At 42.4% G+C, this 17,965-nt stretch overlaps 1 protein-coding gene across 1 annotated transcript in view; it reads right to left on the bottom strand.

The window, feature by feature from the left end:
- LOC149310456 (DNA mismatch repair protein Msh2-like) overlaps positions 1-17,965 on the bottom strand; it is a 94,553-nt gene that overhangs the window by 56,387 nt on the left and 20,201 nt on the right. The window contains exon 6 of the mRNA XM_089528977.1: positions 17,360-17,493. Within this exon, the coding sequence (XP_089385103.1) occupies positions 17,360-17,493 (134 nt within the window). The remainder of the gene's footprint in view (positions 1-17,359; positions 17,494-17,965) is intronic.

The raw sequence follows: 17,965 nt of genomic DNA on the forward strand, positions 1-17,965 counted from the left end.
TTTCTAATATAAAAAAGTTGTGTCATTATAATGTCAGGGGACCAGAATAAATCTATGGGAATGCTGATATGCTAGTCCTACAAAACTCCATTCTGCTCACTTGGATTTGGGCCCGAAACATTAACAAGAAGTGAGGGAGAAAACCATGGAATGTAAAGTACAAGATTCTGGGGAGGAGGGGAAGAAGATCTCAAAGCAGGGAGAGCATTTCTCTCTTCCCAACCACCTGTAACATGTGTTTATGTGCCTTCAAATTGCCTGTTGACCTATGGCCACCCATGAATTCCAAAGAGTTTTCTTAAATACGGAATATTCAAGAGGTAGTTTTTCCAGTTCCATCCTCTGAAATATAGCCTATAGCACCCAGGATTTGTTGGTAGCCTTCTATCCAAGTAATAACCAGGGTTGACTTGGCTTAATTTCTGCTAGGAGAAAGGTAATATATATATATATATACAAAAAGATCCCAACAATTATCGTCCAGTTAGTCTGACATTTATACCAGGAAATATTCTAGAGCAGATCATTAAAAAGAGAGTCTGTGAGCATCTAGAAAGCAATTCCATAATCACAAAAAGTCAGCATGGGTTTCAGAGAAACAAATCATGCCAGATTAATCTGATCTCTGTGTTATATAAAATTACCAGCTTGGTAGATTAAGGGAATGCTGTGGATATAGTATATCTTGATTTCAGTAAGGCATCTGACAAGGTTCCCCATGACATTCTTCCAAACAAGCTGGTATAATGTGAGCTAGAAAAAGTAACAATTACATGGATTTGTAATTGGTTGACTGGCTGAACCCAAAGGGTGCTCAATAGCTCCTTTTCATCCTGGAGAGAAGTGACCAGTGGGGTCCCACAGGGTTCTGTCCTGGGCCCAGTGCTATTCAACATCTTTATCAATGACTTGGATGACAGAATTGGGGGCATACTTAACAAATTTGCAGATGACACCAAATTAGGAGGAGTAGCTAATACTCCAGAGGACAGGATCAAAATTCAAAATGACCTGAATAGACTAGAAAGCTGGGCCAAAGCTAACAAAATGAAATTCAACACAGAGAAATATAAGGTACTGCACTTAGGGCGGAAAAACGAAACACATAGATACAGGATTGAGGACAACCGACTGAATGAGACTACGTATGAAACGGACCTAGGAGTCTAAGACCACAAGTTGAACATGAGTAAACAGTGAGATGTGGCTGCTAAAAAGGACAATGCGATTTTAGGCTGCATCAATTGATGTATAGTGTCTAGATCAAGGGAAGTAATATTCTGCTATGTTCAGGCCCCACCTGGAATATTGTGTCCAGTTCTGGGCACCACAATACAAAAAGGACATTGAGAAACTGGAGCGTGTCCAAAGGAAGGAGACTAAAATGATGAAGGGTCTTAAAACCATGCCCTATGAGGAACACCTTAGGGAGCTGGGGATGTTTAGTCTGGAGAAGAAGGTTAAGAGGTAATATGATAGCCCTGTTTAAATACTTGAATGGATGTCATATTGAGGAGGGAGCAAGCTTGTTTTCTGCTGCTCCAGAGAACAAGACAAGGAACAATGGATGCAAATTGCAGGAAAAGAGATTCTGCCTCAACATTAGGAGGAACTTCCTGACAGTAAGGGCTGTTCGACAGTGGAACACACTCCCTTGGAGAGTGGCGGCATCTCCCTCCCTAGAGATCTTTAAACAGAGGCTGGATGGCCATCTGTCGGGTATGCTTTGATTGAGAGTTCCTGCATGGCAAGGGGTTGGACTGGATGGCCCTTGTGGTCTCTACGATTCTATGATTCTAAAATATAATTAAAAGAGTGCCATTTTTAAAATCATAAATTAAACAATATGAAATCATTTAAAAACACACCAAGCTTTAAAAAACAGAGTAACCCAACCTCATAAGAAGGCTCCCTAGAAGCAATTACTCATTAAAAGCAAGGCTAGCCTAGCCTCCTCTGGAAGGAAATTCATAGGGTCACTGAAAAGGCTCTTTCCTATGTCCTCCCAAATAGACCTGCAGGACCAAACGAAATTCATGAACTGAGGTTCTTAAGACTCTGGCAAGTTCATACAGTGAAATAAGAAACAGATTTAGAGCACAATCTTTGTAATCATCCCTATGTAATCTTCAAATGCACTGCTATTTTGGCAAAATAAACCCAGGGGGAGGGAAAGAAAAGAAGTAATTACACAACAGGGCTGCAGCTGATTTACTTGCAAGACACATCAGGCAACAGTATTGCTATTTGACATTCATTTTAAGAGGGTACGTTTAGTGGTTGGGAGTGGGTGGTAAAAGTTGAATTGTTAACTAAAAAAACAACTGCTGTCAGGAGTAATAAGACATCACTTGGCGACCCTAATCTAGCTTCAGGGGTTTCATATTATACAGATTTTGGATCTCAGCACCAGTGTTCAATTGAATAATGAATTGTTTATTAGCACATAACTGTGATTGTAAGGATGAAAGCTAGAAGCAGTTTTGTTATGGTAAAAATACACTTGTAGAAGGAATGAAAACAGAAGTGTTAACTGCAACAGCCAAATGTGTTTTCTGGAGGAGCATGCCTAAACACCCTAAAGACACCAGATGATCCAGTCTGTTCTTGAAAGCTAAGCAGGGGTCAGCCCTGCTTAGTACTTGTATGGGAGACTGCCAATGAATATCAGGTGTTGTAGGCTATATTTCAAGATGAAAGAATTGGCAAAACCACCTCTGAGCATTCCTTGCCTAAATAAAGCTTATGAAGGAAAAACAAATGGAAGCTCAGAGTTTTCTTCTCAAACAGGGAAATCAGAAAATATGTACTGTATATACTCGACTATAAGTTGACCTCATGTATAAGTCGAGGGCAAAATTTTGGGGCCAAAATTATGGATTTTAATATGACCCATGGGATAAGTAGAGTGTAAAATTTAGGGGCATGAAACAAAGGATCTATGTAGCAAAGGAAAACAATGCCAAAGAACTTAAAAATTCCAGCAGGAATAAACTGTGCTCACAGTAAGTGCTGGATGGATGAGAGAGTAGAAGGGAGTCAATGCTTCCAGGACAGATTACACTCTTCCACCAGAGGATGGTTCCCCATGTGTATGTGTGTGTAAGTATAGTACTTACACTGACCAGGGGATAAGTGGACTCAGACTTCTTGAATCAATTTTTTGACTAAAATTTCTAGACTTATACGTAAGTATATACAGTATGCATTTTCATTAGTAACCTAACAGATCACAAATTGGATGATTTTGTCCAAGATCCCAGTAAATGCAGATTTCTTTTCTATTCCTAATCTGAGGATACTAAAAGTCTTTTGGAAAAGGCAGCCTTATCTTAGCATCTGAAAGTTGAAAAAAAGAACTAAGTGAATTTTCTTAAAGAGGTAATTTCATAACCTGAACACCAAAACAGAAAAAACCCAGTCCCATATCATCATGAAGACCTGCATAGTTATTTGTCAACATAGGAGACTGAGCTAAGTAACTGGTTCAAATATAACTTCTACCACATCCCCTATCTGTTGTTTTGGGTCTTCCGAGTTATTTCTGACTTAGGGAGACCCTCAAGTGACACTATCATGACATTTTCTTGGCAAGATTTGTTCAGAGGAGGTTTGCTATGGCCTTCCTCTGAAGCTGAGAGAGTGTAACTTGGCCATGGTCACCCAATGGGCTTCAATGGCCAAGCTGGGATTTGAACCCTGGTCTCCAGAATTGTAGCCCAACAAGCAAATCACTACACCACACTTGCTTTCATATCCTATCCAGGCACTTAAAAGAACATTGAACAGTAGAGTGGAGTATGCTAGCACTATACTTCCCCATCATGGTTTCTGACATCCTCCCTACAACTTTCTAACACAGAGAGCCTCCAGCATTCATGAAGCCTCCCTACCTGGTTTGACACCTGGAAAACAAAGGTTCCAAATCACATGGAAAGTCCCTAAAGATAATAATAATAATAACAACAACAACAACTTTATTTGTATACCGCTTTTCTGTGGTGATCAAAGCGGTTCACACAACCATCAAATACACATAACATCAAATACAATTGCACATTATATCAAATACAAAATAAGTAAAACCACTAGTACATATGTAATTAAACAAGCTTCCTTAAAATCACGTATAAGAACATTAATACAGGAACTCTCTTCTTCAGACCATCATTATTGGTTTGGAGGGCAACATGGGGCAAAGAGTGAAGCAAGCATGATTCTTGCACGTTCATTTTATGGACTTTTAAATACCTGAACAGGGTTATGAGCTCCGTTCCCAAAAGCAACATACACTCCACCAGCATTAACTTCTACAACTTGGGAAGAAGATTGATCAACTCTCATTTCTATTTTGTGAGTTTTATTTTGTTTTTGTTTTTTACTAGAATCCAAAAGATCCACTTCCTGGAGCCTGGTAGAAAACACACACGCTTTAAATGAAAGATGTCTGAACCCATGAATTTCTTTAAGTGCAAGAAATGAAGTGACATCCTTCAACAAAAATATCCTATCTGTATTATAATACAAGTTTCAAAGAGATCAGTCCATTTGTTATTCCTGTTAGATAATTGGGAGGCAGAAATTCTAGCCTATCTACTGAAAGTCACCAGGAGATACACCTTCTCCTCAGTCCCCATACATTCTAAGCATGATCAGAATTTGCAATCTAAACTGTTTCCAAAGTAGCAGGATGGCATATATTTATAATCCAAGCAAAAACTTCCATATACTGGAAGCCAAGTATAACTGTCTCTTCTCACTATTAATACAAATTCATGTGATTGACAAGGCTAAATAGAAGGATCTTGAATTCAAAGTTGCAGTGTGCTATGGCAGTATAGGAGTACCTGGTGGGGGAAAAGCAAAGAACTATGGCGAAATTCAAAATAATCAAATACACCATTTATAACAAATTAAATTTGAATAAGGTACTGTAGCGGGTGCTTACATAGTTAATTTTATAGAGAGGGTTAGCAGGAAGGGATAGGACAACCTTCTAGGAAGAATAATAGAGGAGAGGCTGATAAGAAGCAACCGGAGCAAACCAAACGCAGGCAAGATCTAATTGTATTTGAGATAGAAACCAGAATGTAAATAACTGAATCAATAAGTAGCTTGGTTCCATTGATTATTGACGAATGCGAAGCAGCATACTGTAAGCACACATTAGCATAAAACCCACAATACATTTGAAAGGAAAGAAAAATAAAAATAAAAATAAATCCAGTAAGGCAGCTGAAAGAAAGATGCCTTTAGATCTATTTTACACAGTACACCAGTCCCCCCCCCCCACCCCCGGTTTTGCTTTGATCACAAACTGCCTGTGCTCATAAGTGAAAAGCCTACTTTATTTTTCAAAATGCCAAAGTAAGGAGGTTGTTTATTGACTTTATATTTTCAAGACGGTAACACATGAGGGATTGTCCCTTTTTACCATCACTCTATGAAAAACATTAAGGTGAGATTCTAATTTACCTGAGCAAAGGATTAGGATTAGAGCTCAGAAAAATTACTTTTATGGACTAGGGCCCTATACAGAATGGCACTTTGTGCCAGCCTGTGGGTGGAGTTAGGGCGTAGCGTCCGCACGCTGGATGCTCTAACCCTGCCCTTAGGGCACCATTTTGGTACGCGTTGGTCTACACCTGTGATGGCGAACCTTTTACAGGTTACGTGTCAGGAGTGGGGCTTCTACCTCCAGGATGGGAGCTGGGTGCCGGGGGCGGGGCTTCCAACCAAGGGGGCAGAAAATTCGCCCCCTTTTCAGAGGGAGGGAGCCTCTGGCTCCTCCCCCCAGCATTTGCTGGCCCCTGAGGGTCCCTTTTGGGGCTGCCAGAGGCCAGCAAACGGGCCGCAGAGGACAGCGCGCTGTCCTCCACAGTTCGTTGGCCCCTGAGGGTCCCTTTTGGGGCTGCCACAGGCCGGCAAATGGGCCGTGGAGGACGGCACGCTGTCGTCCACAGTTTGCCAGCACAGAGCCGTCCTGGGCTCCTCCACGGCCTTTCCTCCCCCAGATCTCTCAGGAGAGAGGTCTGGGGGAAGAATGGCCGTGACGGAGCCCAGGACCTGGCACACGCTGTCGTGGGCTCCTCCACGACCTTTCCTCCCCCAGATCTCTCTCTCTCTCGGGAGGGAGATCTGGGGGAAGAAGGGCCGTGATAGAGCCCAGGACCTGGCACATCGCCATCCTGGGCTCCTCTATGGCCTTTCCTCCACCAGATCTCTCTCTCGGGAGGGAAGTCTGGGGCAGGAAGGGCCATGACAGAGCCCAGGACCCGGCACGCCGCCGTCCTGGGCTCCTCCACGGCCTTTCCTCCCCCAGATCTCTCGGGAGGGAGGGAGGTCTGGGGCAGGAAGGGCCGTGATGGAGCCCAGGACCCGGCACGCCACCACTGCTCCTCCTCAGGGGCCTTTCCCTGCCCCCAGCTGTCTTTGTGGAGACAGTTGGAGGCTGGGAAAGGTCTCTGGGAAGGAGTAACTGGCACGCGCCGGTCGCTCCGCCTCCCCTCCAACCTTTTCCCAGCCTCCAGTTGTCTCCAATAGGCAGCTGAAGGCCGGGAAAGGGCTGGGAGGAGGAGCCAGACGCGCATGCCTCTGGCTCCTTCTCTCCAGCGCCATTTTCTGACTTCCCGCTGTTTCCGAGAAACAGCGGGAGGTCCGAAAATGGTGGGGAGAAGGAGGAACAGGCACGCGCTTGCCTCTTTCTCCTTCCCCCAGTGCCCGTGCCTGGCGAAACGGCCCAGAGTGCCACTTCCGGCATGCATGCCATAGGTTCGCCATCACGGGTCTACACGGTGCGCACCATCATGGCACGACTCCAGCGCTATATCTACACGATGCAGCGCTGAAGGGGCGTCATAAAGCCGCGCCACCGCAGCTATGGTGCCCCTTAGAGTGCAAAAAGAAGCTGCTTTTTGTGGCTCCTTTCTGCACTCTCCAGAGGCCGGTTCAGGGCCGCAGCGTGAGGTTGCCGCAGCCCCAATCCAGCTAGTAAAGGGGCGGCTGCAGTTCCTAAAAAAACTCCCACATGCACCAGGACTGCCACTGATTATGTTCCCTGGGAGATTCTAGGAATTGTAATAAAAAGTTGCTTGAATCTTGTGTGGTTTTATTATTAAGTTTGTATAGGTAAGGAAACAAGCACCACCAGTATTACAAAGAGAATAATTGCAGAGAAAACACATAATGCAAGAGAAATGTAAGGTACTCCACTTAGGCAGAAAGAATGAAAGGCATAGATATACCATGGGGACGCCTGGTTTAGCAAGACTACATGCGAAAGGGATCTAGGGGTCCTAATAGACCACGAGTTGAACATGAGTCAACAGCATGATGCAGCAGCTAAAAAGGTCAATGCAATTCTCGGTGCATTAATAGAAGTACAGTGTCTAAATTAAGGGAAGTAATAGTGGCAGTCTGTTCTGCTTTGGTCAGGCCTCACCTGGAATACTGTGTCCAGGCACCACAATTCAAAAAGGATGTTGACAAGCTGGAGCATGTCCAAAGGAGGGTGAGAAACATGGTGAAGGGGCTGAAAACCATGCCTTATGAGGAGAAACTTAGGGAGCTGGGTATGTTTAGCCTTCAAAAGAGGTGATACGATAACCCTGTTTAAGTATTTGAAAGGGTGTCACAATGAGGATGGAGCAAGCTTGTTTTCTGCTGCTCCAGCGAATAAGACACGGAACATGGATGCAAGCTAGAGGAAAAGAGATTACACCTCAACACTAGGTGGAACTTCATGACAGTAAGAGCTGTTTGACAGTGGAACACACTCCTTCAGAGTGTGGTGGAGTCTCCATTTTTTGAGGTTTTCAAACAGAGATTGGATGGCCATCTGTTGGGGATACTTTGATTTTATGTTCCTGTAAGGCCAGGGGTTGGACTGGATGTCCCTTGGGGTCTATTCCAACTCTATAATTCAAAACTGAGTTGAAGACCATCCTGTTCAGAGAAGCGTTCCCGGGCATTGCGTGACTATTATTTGCTATTTGACGTTTTTAATTTGTTGCCTGTTTTATTGAACCCTTTCCTGTATTGTTATGTATTATCTATATGTATTATGCTACTATTTATTATTATTATTATTATTATTAACCTTTATTTATAAAGCACTGTAAATTTACACAGCGCTGTACATACAATCTTTTAGTCGGACGGTTCCCTGCCCTTAGGCTTACAATCTAAAAAGACACGACACAAAAGGAGAAGGGAGTGGTGGTGGGGAATGGGATCAGGTCCAGCAGATCTTCTCCACCTCCGAGGCCTGGACCAAGGCAGATGGACTGGAAGAAGGGCTTGGCTTCTTAATGAATGGTTAAAAGGAGGCTTCTTGGGTCAGAGAGGGGCTCGCCTCTGGAAACGCTTCTCTAAACAATATAGTCTTTAACTCAATTTTGAAACTGGGTAGAGAAGTGATGACGTGTGCATGTGGGGGAAGAAGGTTCCAGGAGTAAGGGGCAGCAAGCGAGAAGGGACAAATTCGGGAGGGGGCAGTGGTAGTCCTACACTGTGACAGGAAACCTTGACTACCAGAGCGGAGGGTGCGAGTAGGAATGTAAGGAGAAAGAAGGTCAGATAAGTAAGGAGGGGCCAATCCATGGAGGGTTTTGAAAATCAGTAACAAAAGCTTGTACCAGATGTGGAAGGGGAAGGGGAGCCAATGAAGGGAGGAGAAAAGAGGGGAAACATGGTCAAAGTGGCGAGCAGATGTGACAATATGGGCAGCTGAATACTGGACAGAGATTAAAGGATGGAGGTGTGAAAGAGGAAGCCCTGTTAGAAGGAGGTTACAATAATCTAGTCGCGAAACCACTAGGGCATGGACCAGAGTCTTGGCAGTAGAGATTGAGAGGAATGGACGGATCTTGGCAATGTTGTGGAGAAAGAATCTACAGGCCTTGGAGGTGGCCTGGGTCTGAGAAATAAATGACAGAGAAGAGTCAAAAATGAAGCCAAGACTGCAGGCTTGATGAACCGGTTGAATAGAAGTGTCGTCGACAGAAACAGAAAAGGAATAATGAAGGGTGGGTTCAGGTGGAAAGACGAGAAGCTCAGTCTTAGACATGTTGAGCTTCAAGCGCTGAAGCTGCATCCACTGAGAGATGGCAGTCAGACAAGAAGAAACTTGCTGTTCAAGCCCCGTCGAAAGGTCAGGGGTGGAGAGATACAGCTGAGTGTCATCGGCGTACAGATGATAGGAGAAACCAAAAGAACTGATGAGTTTACCTAGGGACAGTGTGTATAGAGAGAACAGAAGGGGACCCAAGACAGAGCCCTGGAGAACTCCAACAGATAGGGGAACAGAGGATGAAGTCTGACCACCCGTGACCACTGCAAAAGATCTATCTGACAAGTAAGATTTAAACCAGTCGAGAGCAGAGTCGGAGAACCCAAGGTCAGAAAGTAAATCAACCAGAAGACAGTGATCAACAGTGTCAAAGGCTGCAGACAAATCAAGAAAAATGAGAATAGAGTAGAGGCCGTTTGCCTTGGCGCGCAAGAGATCGTTTGAGATCTTGGTGAGGGCTGTCTCTGTAGAGTGCCGTGGGTGGAAGCCAGACTGGAAAGGGTCCAGGATGGAGTTGGCTTCAAGAAACTTAATACAGCGAGAATAAACGACCCGTTCTAGGACCTTAGAAAGAAAAGGAAGAAGAAAAATTGGACGACAGCTAGACAAAGAAGAGGGGTCGAGAGAGGGTTTCTTCAGAATTGGGGAAACGAGAGCATGTTTGAAGTCAGAAGGGAAGGAACCCATAGAGAGAGAGAGATTAAAGATATAGAGGAGTGAGGGCAGAAGAGAAGGGGCTATAGAGATTAGGAGACGGGAGGGAATAGGATCAAGAGAACAGGTAGTAGGTTTGGAAGAATTTAGCAGCTTAGAGAATTCATCCAGAGAAACAGGGGGAAACCCAGAGAGTTTATTAGTAGAAGGTACCAGGAGGTTAGTGGTAGGGGGTAAGTCGGGAGGAACTATTTCAGATCGAATAGTAGTGACTTTAGTGATGAAGTAGTTGGCAAAGTCAGTGGGGGAAAATGATGAGAAGACCATTTTTCTTAGATTGTACGCCATGGGCAGGTTTACTTGTATCTATTCTATTGTTTGTATGTACAGTGCTGTGCAAATCTACAGCACTATATAAATAAAGCATAATAATAATAATAATAACAACAACAAATTCTACACTGCTGTAAAGCCTTTATAGTTGCCTTTTACCTTCATAGCATCCCTAGGAGAGAGGCAATTCAAAGACAAAATGACATCCTAAAGATCTGCCTAGTCACAATTGACCAGGATACTAGATTTATGCTTGTATACAAAAAGAATTCTGCCTACTGTAAAATTGTTCTCATCCAAGATTCTGGTATGAGGGAATTCTCCTTTTACCAAAACAACCATCCGGATGTTTTTAACAGAACTTGATGCATTTTTCCTTTAGGCTTTAGGAGACATTCATAGATCTTCCCACACAAAGCCTTCTTATAAGCCAACATGCTGTCTACTCAAAGCTTTGGCCCCCACACACAAGTTTTAAAGAAAAATCTCTTCTGGATAAAACTCTTATTTTCAGCAGGATGATTCTACTTTCCAACTTCTAAAGTGGCTTTCTTCAAAAGTGTTAAGACTACAGCTTCCATACTGATTTGAGGGTTGTTGGGAACTGTGATCCGACATATCTAAAGTCACTAAGCTGGGGCAACTATTCTCATGTTTTGTACCATGCTTTTGGGGACAGGAATCTCAGCAACAGCTTTATTTCAATAGTTACATATACAAATTTAAAAAGTCAGCCAACTTCCTGCTTACCATAGAGATAGAGATTACCATAGATATTTTACTCCATATATCTAGCAGTATCAATAGTCTAATATGCAGCATTACATATTTCAATGGCTTTAATCACTTCTGGAAGATACAAAGTGGCATGTAATGGGGAGACCGAAGGCAGTAAGAGACACTACCTCCTACTGTTCATCACATCTTTTCTCTGCTTCCCACACTACATTCATATAGTTATCTACTCTCCTTGACTTTAGGCTATATTCTTCCTCCTGCCTTTGCTTCCCCCCCCCCCCCCCAACCATTGTTTAAACTGAAAGTTTTGAATTTCAACTGACATTTTCACCTACAATTGGCATATATAGCTCTGTCTCTGGACTCTCCATTCCACCTCATACATTTGAGGAAGTAGGCACAAGTTTCTGAAAGCATATGCTACCAGCTTCTTTCTTCCAGTTAGTCTCAAATGTTAAGGAAAATGCAACATGGGATATACAGTGAATGAAATAAAACATGTATGTGAGAGTCAGGGTGACTCAGCAGAAGCAATTAAGAGCCACACAGGTGTAAAAGGTAATGGAATTAACAAGTCCTAAATGCCAGGGACAGAAATGTAAAGTGGATAATTGAACACACCTGAGAATTGTTAAGTGGTCAAGGTGAGATGATGAAATCATTAATTGTGGGTTGAACCAAGAGAACCAATGAGAGTGGATGTACACGCCCACTGGGTGGAAACTGACAACAGTGGGTGGTATTATCCAATGACTATAATAATGGCTATGAATCCCAATGTATTTTGTGGGTAGTAGTTGGGTAGTATTAAAGTAGTGTGGAGTTGTGTTGGATAGTTTTGGAGCTGTGTATAGTAGAATAAAGTAGATCTTTTATATAAGACTACTGAGTTGTCTGGTGTCTTGAGTCAAGATACAAGAGCCAGCTGGATCCTGAAGAAGTGGGAAGACTTCTGTGGAAGCAAGAGTGAGAAGGCTTGGAGAGTTTGTCAGGGTCTTCAGCCTATTCTCTGTAACTCTGCTGCTTTAGAGCAAAGCTTTAACCACTGGCCAAAACTGGTCAGCGCCGGTGCGTAACAAGGTGGTGAGTTCGAGCCAGAGGTGAAGAGCTACAACTCCCATCATCCCTGACATCAAAGGCACTACAAGATCCCTTTGCATACAGTCTCAATAGGTTAGCTTTTTATGTATAGTAAGGTAGGCTGAGTATGGCTCACATGCCACATTCAACATCAAACTGTGACGTCTGAATTTTCCCAAGCTCCCTCCGGAAAATTTATTTTTATGCCAATTTTGGGAGGATTTTTATAATGTACAAAGATTCTCATTTAGCTGCACAGCAATCCTGTGAGGTAGGTTAAGCTAAAGAAATCATGAATCCAGGTGTTCCTGTTTCAGGTCCAATATATCTGCTGTACTTCAAGTATAGATCTTGTTAGGCTAACAAGATCTAGACTCACAAGTTTTGTTTGGTGTAAGCTTTTGTGGAGTCCAGCCCATTCACCTAATGTCAAATCAAATTCTGTTGTCCCTTTATTTCATTTTTTTTTCACTGGAACCTTGGCAACTGTGAAAACTGGCCCAAAAAGGGGCAACAAAAACTGAGAAACAAGGGACATCTGAGAATACACTCTATGTAGGGATAGATTTCACCAGATTTTTACACACAATTGTTCAGTAGCGCCGCTCCATTAATTAGAACCTCATTTTATGGTTCATATGTGAACTATTTTTTCCACATTAATACATTCAAATTCCTCTGGCAGAGCAGGAATACTCTCCCACTGATTGGCTTTGGGACTTGGAAAAAAAAGGTGGGACTTGAAAGATAGGAAGGGAGGAACGAAAGAAGGAAGGGACTCAGGGTATCCAGTAAGGAAGGTAGAAAAGCCAAATAGCAGCCTTGAAATAAAAAGCAGCAGAATGAAGAAGCCAGCCACTTCCAGATGAAAACAATCATTCTACTACTCATATTAAACTAAGGTCTAGATCAGTGATTCCAAAACTTTAGTGTTCCAGTTGTTTTGGACTTCAACACCGAGAAATCCCAGCCAACTTGGCTAACAGTCAGGAATGCCGGGAGCTGAAGTCTAAAACATCTGAAGGAACAAATCTGAAGGGAACCACTGGTCTAAGTCATTCAGTGTATTTATACCCCACTCTTCTGCTACAAAGGCTCTCAGAACAGCTTACAGATTGTTAAATAGACCTGTCCCCCGTCTGTCTGTCTGTCTGTCTGTCTATCTATCTATCTATCTATCTATCTATCTATCTATCTATCTCTCAGTATATACTGTGTATCAAAGTCAGAAGAGACTAATGCCAAACTATTAATCAATTAATTGACATTACTTTTAAAAAAAAAAACCTACTAAATCTAAATTAGTTTGTTCAAGTACAATGCCCATCTAGGCCAGCTGAGGATGACAGGGACTGTAGCCCAACACGGCTGGAAGGCACGAGGCTGAAGAAGGCCAACTTAAATCCATTAAGTATATACTAGCTAACTTCAGATAAGTCTATTATCCATTAATATATACTTTGTGTCAACCTTCCAGAGCATGTCAGACTATTGGAGATATTTCTGGAGCTGGAAGTATGAGCTGGAGCCCTGTGGCCATGCAAACGCAGCAGGGGGCACTGACTGGCATTAAGAATCCTTGTCATTTTTCATTGACCCACAAGGTAATCACACAGCCTTCACAGCACAATTGGAGATTTTGTCATTTCTAAGAAAGGGTCTGTAAATCAACATTAGCTTTTTTAAAAGGTCAGATATTCAATGTAACAATGCTCTGCTTTCATAGTTATCGTGACCAATGTAACATTCAGTCTGGTGCCAGGAAAGCAGTAAACATTTTAACACAGTGATTCTCAAAACAGGTGGTTCCACCCCACTAAGAGTGGTGGAAAGATCCAGGGGGGTGGTCAGCCCCTGCAGCCTTTAGAACCGTGGTGGGGATGAGAAGTTAGAGCATGTTGTGGTGGGGGAAAGACAAGAGCTTTCACATTTGGGACCCTGCTTAAGCATGAGCTTTCCTGGGACTTGGCTGCCAGACTGCAGCTACACTGCTGCTCCTGCTTTCTTTCTCCAGAAAGGCCAAGAAAAGAAGTAGCAGAAGAAACAATGTTTGTGTTACACATGAAGCTGTGTGGGGAAGGCATGTCTGTGAAGGAGTATCCAAGGTCAATTCTTTGAAAGAGTCCTTTGCTTCACTCACCTCCCTCGGACTGAGAGTCCTTCCTCATCAAGGAGAAAAGTGGGAAGCTGGCTGCCCCCTTTGTATCCAGTCGCCTCCCTTTGAATCCAGTCACTTTGGGAGCAGCAACCAAGTAGCCTTTTGTACATGCCAGGCTTTACCACAAGGCTTTTTGGTTGCTGCTCAACCAGTGGCTCAGTTGCTGCTCCCTTTGCACCTGGTCACTCCGGGAGCAGCAGCCGAGCAGCCAGCCAACCAGCCTTCATTTTGCAGTAAAGCTGGCATAGGCGACAGGCAGGAGCAGGCCTCGCCAGCTGCTGCTGCTATATTCACACATGAGAAGCTAAGGCAGAGGAGTGGCTTGGCTGAGGCAAATACTGCTGGCTGGCTGAACAAACAGTAGCCCTAAATAGGCTTTGGGGGTGCTAGGTTTGTCTCCCAAGAGGAAAGGGGGTGGTAGCCCAAAAATGTTTGGGGACTACTGTTTTAACATTTTTACAACACAGAAAGATTGAAGTACCTCATATAATACTCATATTGTACCATAATAGAAACAGAAGGAAATTCAATGAGCTGGATCCTGACTGTTAGATTTCAACACTACTGATTTCATTTGTAAGTAAATGCAACTAATATAGTTTGGATGCAACCCAACACCTTACATAGGGAACACGTACATTCATTTTGGCCAAGATAAAAGATGTGAGCAGGAGGAAACTAAGAAAGATTATTCTATGCACTAAAAAGGTCTCACCACAATGAGTAGCAAGATGGCCTCCAGGAAAAAACAGGGGCTGCCTTGTTTATTATTTGTTATTATTACTTGTTTATTAGCCACATTTATACTCTGCCTTTACTCCAATGAATTCAAAGAGGTGTATGGAGCTCTCTTCTTACCAATATCATGTTATCCTCTCAACAACAAACTTAGGCTTAGAGAACCATTAATTCAAAGCTATTCAAGATCTTTCACACCTCAGCTGGGACATGACACTGGCTCTCCCAAGTCCCAGTCTAATGCTCTGGCCAAAATCAAACACTGGAAGAATTGTTGCTCCCAAATGAAACTGAAGTGTGCACCACAAAGCTAGCTGTGCCAAGCAGCTGATAAGGCTAATGTGCAAGAAACTTTCTCAATCTTTGCACCACTGCTCAGGCATTCAAACCAACAACAGATTGCATTCCTTGGGAAGAATCTGTCACGAAAATGTGACAAATACAACATGCCTATTTGTACACTGAAGAAAGATAAATGTGTACTCTTTTGTTGACCAGTAAACGTAAATACAGCAACAATGAAAGGATTGTCAAATCTTCCTCCAAGTGATGGTTTGCCCTTCTATTTGGAAAAAAAAACCCATAGTGGATTATCATCCAGAAATTCTAGTAGGAACACTTATACCCTACTTTATGTGTAAATACTTCCATAGTGTACATACAGTGGACACACACTAGCATAAAAATCCAATTGTTAGTCATAATTAGACACATTTAATCAATGGAATTTACTTATTCAACATTTGATTGAATAGGCCTACTCTAGGGAGCGAGTGTGATGTAGTGGTTTGAGTATTAGACAACGAGTCTGTGAAAACCTGGGTTCAAATGCCAGCTTGGCCATGGAAACTCACTGGGTGACGTAAGGTAAATCACATGTTCTCAGCCTCAGCTGAAAATCATGGCAAACCTCCTCTGTACAAATCTTGCCAGGAAAACCCAATGATAGTTTTGCCTTAGGGCTGCTATAAGTAAAAAATGACTTGAAGGCACATAAAAACAAAGTTGGGACTAACCAACAGGATGCCAGCCACTGAATGTTACATGTGAACAACAACACACATATGCAGATTGTGCATACATCAAACACACTGTGAAAACCTATGTTCTCTCAGCCTCTTCTACACCACTGAGTTTTGTGAGCATATATACAAACAGGATGAGAATAATGTTAATCAGTATGAGTAGTTTTCTTAAGGGAGGAAGTTGGGAAACACATAAAGGACTAAATACAATTTGTAGCCCCAAAGAGATTAGACTTACTGAATTAATCTTATTATAATGAGACAACACATGCATAAATACCATTGATTAAGTGGATTTACCCTAGTGGGGATTAAGAACAGGGTTCTGACCTATGACCGCTACACCACACTGGCTCTATCTTTAGATCTACCCAGAATTTGGAAAAACTAGAGAAAGTGATAATACTGTATAGTGTGTCCTTGATATCTGCTGGGATTTGGTCCTAGGACCCCCTTGCAGATACCAAAATCTGTGTATGCTTAAGTCCCATTATATACAATGGCATAGTAAAATAATGCATCTTGATGAGAATGGTAAAAGCAAGATTTGCTTTTTGAATTTTTAAAATATTTTCAAGCTGTGGATGATTGAATCCCTGGATGCAAAATCTCTGGACACAGAAGGCCACCTGCAATATTTCCAGGTTCTACAAACAGTTATGAATGCTGGAAAATGAAAAAAATAAATAAATGTGGCACTGGAGGAGAGCTCTATGGATGCCTTGTACAGTACTGCCAAAATGACAAATAAATGTTTCTTAGAGCATATCAAGCATGAACTTTCACTCAAAGACTAACTGATAAAACAGGTTATTATATTTTACACATATCATGAGACAAGATGATTCCCTCGAAACGACAATAATGTTCTCCCAATAATGTCTGATAAAATGGAAAGGAATAGGAAAAGAGGAAGACCACATTACAGGTAGGTTGACTCACAAGGAAACCACAGCCTTGAGTCTTCAAGATTTGAACAGGGCTGTTAATAATAGGATTTCTGGCAAGCTTCTCATTTAAAACTTAAAAGGTCACAATAAGGTAAAGCCAGTTTGACAGGATGGGACAGTAACAAACTGATAATCTGTTTCAGATGCAAAATTGCTAAAAATTCTGAGAAAAACCCTCCACATTTCATTTCAAAATGTGTCTGCCTCTCATGGTCACAGGGAATAGTGCAAAGTTGTGAAGGCAAAAACGACTCGACCAGAAGCTAAATTCACAGAATTTCAGACTCCACTCCCCCCCCCCCCGCCCCGTCCCCGGCTCAGTGTTCTGTGTCTGCCTCAAATTGCTTGCTTTGAACAAAATAAAGCACAATTTAAAAAACACTGCAGAATATTTTAAAGGCAAGTTCTCAACCAAGTATTGTCTGGTGTCTACCTACTGCATGCCTGCGGCATCTATGCAATTAAGTATGTTCAAGACATTATTTCAAGCTCTTGACCATAAGCTAATTCCAAACTGGCAGCAACAGAGCAGTGCATCATCTAGACAATTCCAAACATCACCAGTCAAGCACCGAAAAAGAATCCAGCTTCCTTCCTGCTTTTCTTTAGTTACCTTTCCTCTATTTTGTTCTTGTCCATGAGGGGCTGTTTGATCCACTGATTCACCAGCCTCTGTCCTTGAGGTGTTTTGCACTTATTTAACAATCCAGCCAGAGATTGCGTACCTTGGGTGTTTTCTGTTGAACCCTAAGAGAGAGAGAGAGAGAGAGAGAGAGAGAGAGAGAGAGAGAGAGAGATAAATAAATAAATAAATAAATAAATAAATAAATAAGAACCCAGTATTTTAGAGCTGACTCTTTTCCAAAAATCCATTTAGAAGAGAAGAACTGCAACAGAAGAGAACAGATATGCATTCGGTATCTTAGCATTCTGTATGCTTTCGTTTTATTTTAGTGTACAATTGAACATTTGGATAAGCAATTTAAAAATATAGCCTACTCCTTCATCAAGAAAAGAAGAGGAACTTTGGAGGAAGACAGACATGTTCAGTGTAGATATGAGCAGAGGGAGTTGGGAGGGGAAGAACAAATAAGGAGACAGAAGACACCCACCCACACCCCATCAGTATTTGCGCAAAATGTACTACATTTGGTGGGAAATGAGGGACTAGAAGCTAAACTGTGATGCAAAATCAGAGAACAGCCTCTTTTAAAAACAA

This window comes from Sceloporus occidentalis, unplaced genomic scaffold (assembly GCF_023333645.1).
Source record: "Sceloporus occidentalis isolate IW3139 unplaced genomic scaffold, rSceOcc1.0.p SCAF_6, whole genome shotgun sequence".
NCBI classification, from domain to species: Eukaryota; Metazoa; Chordata; class Lepidosauria; order Squamata; family Phrynosomatidae; genus Sceloporus; species Sceloporus occidentalis.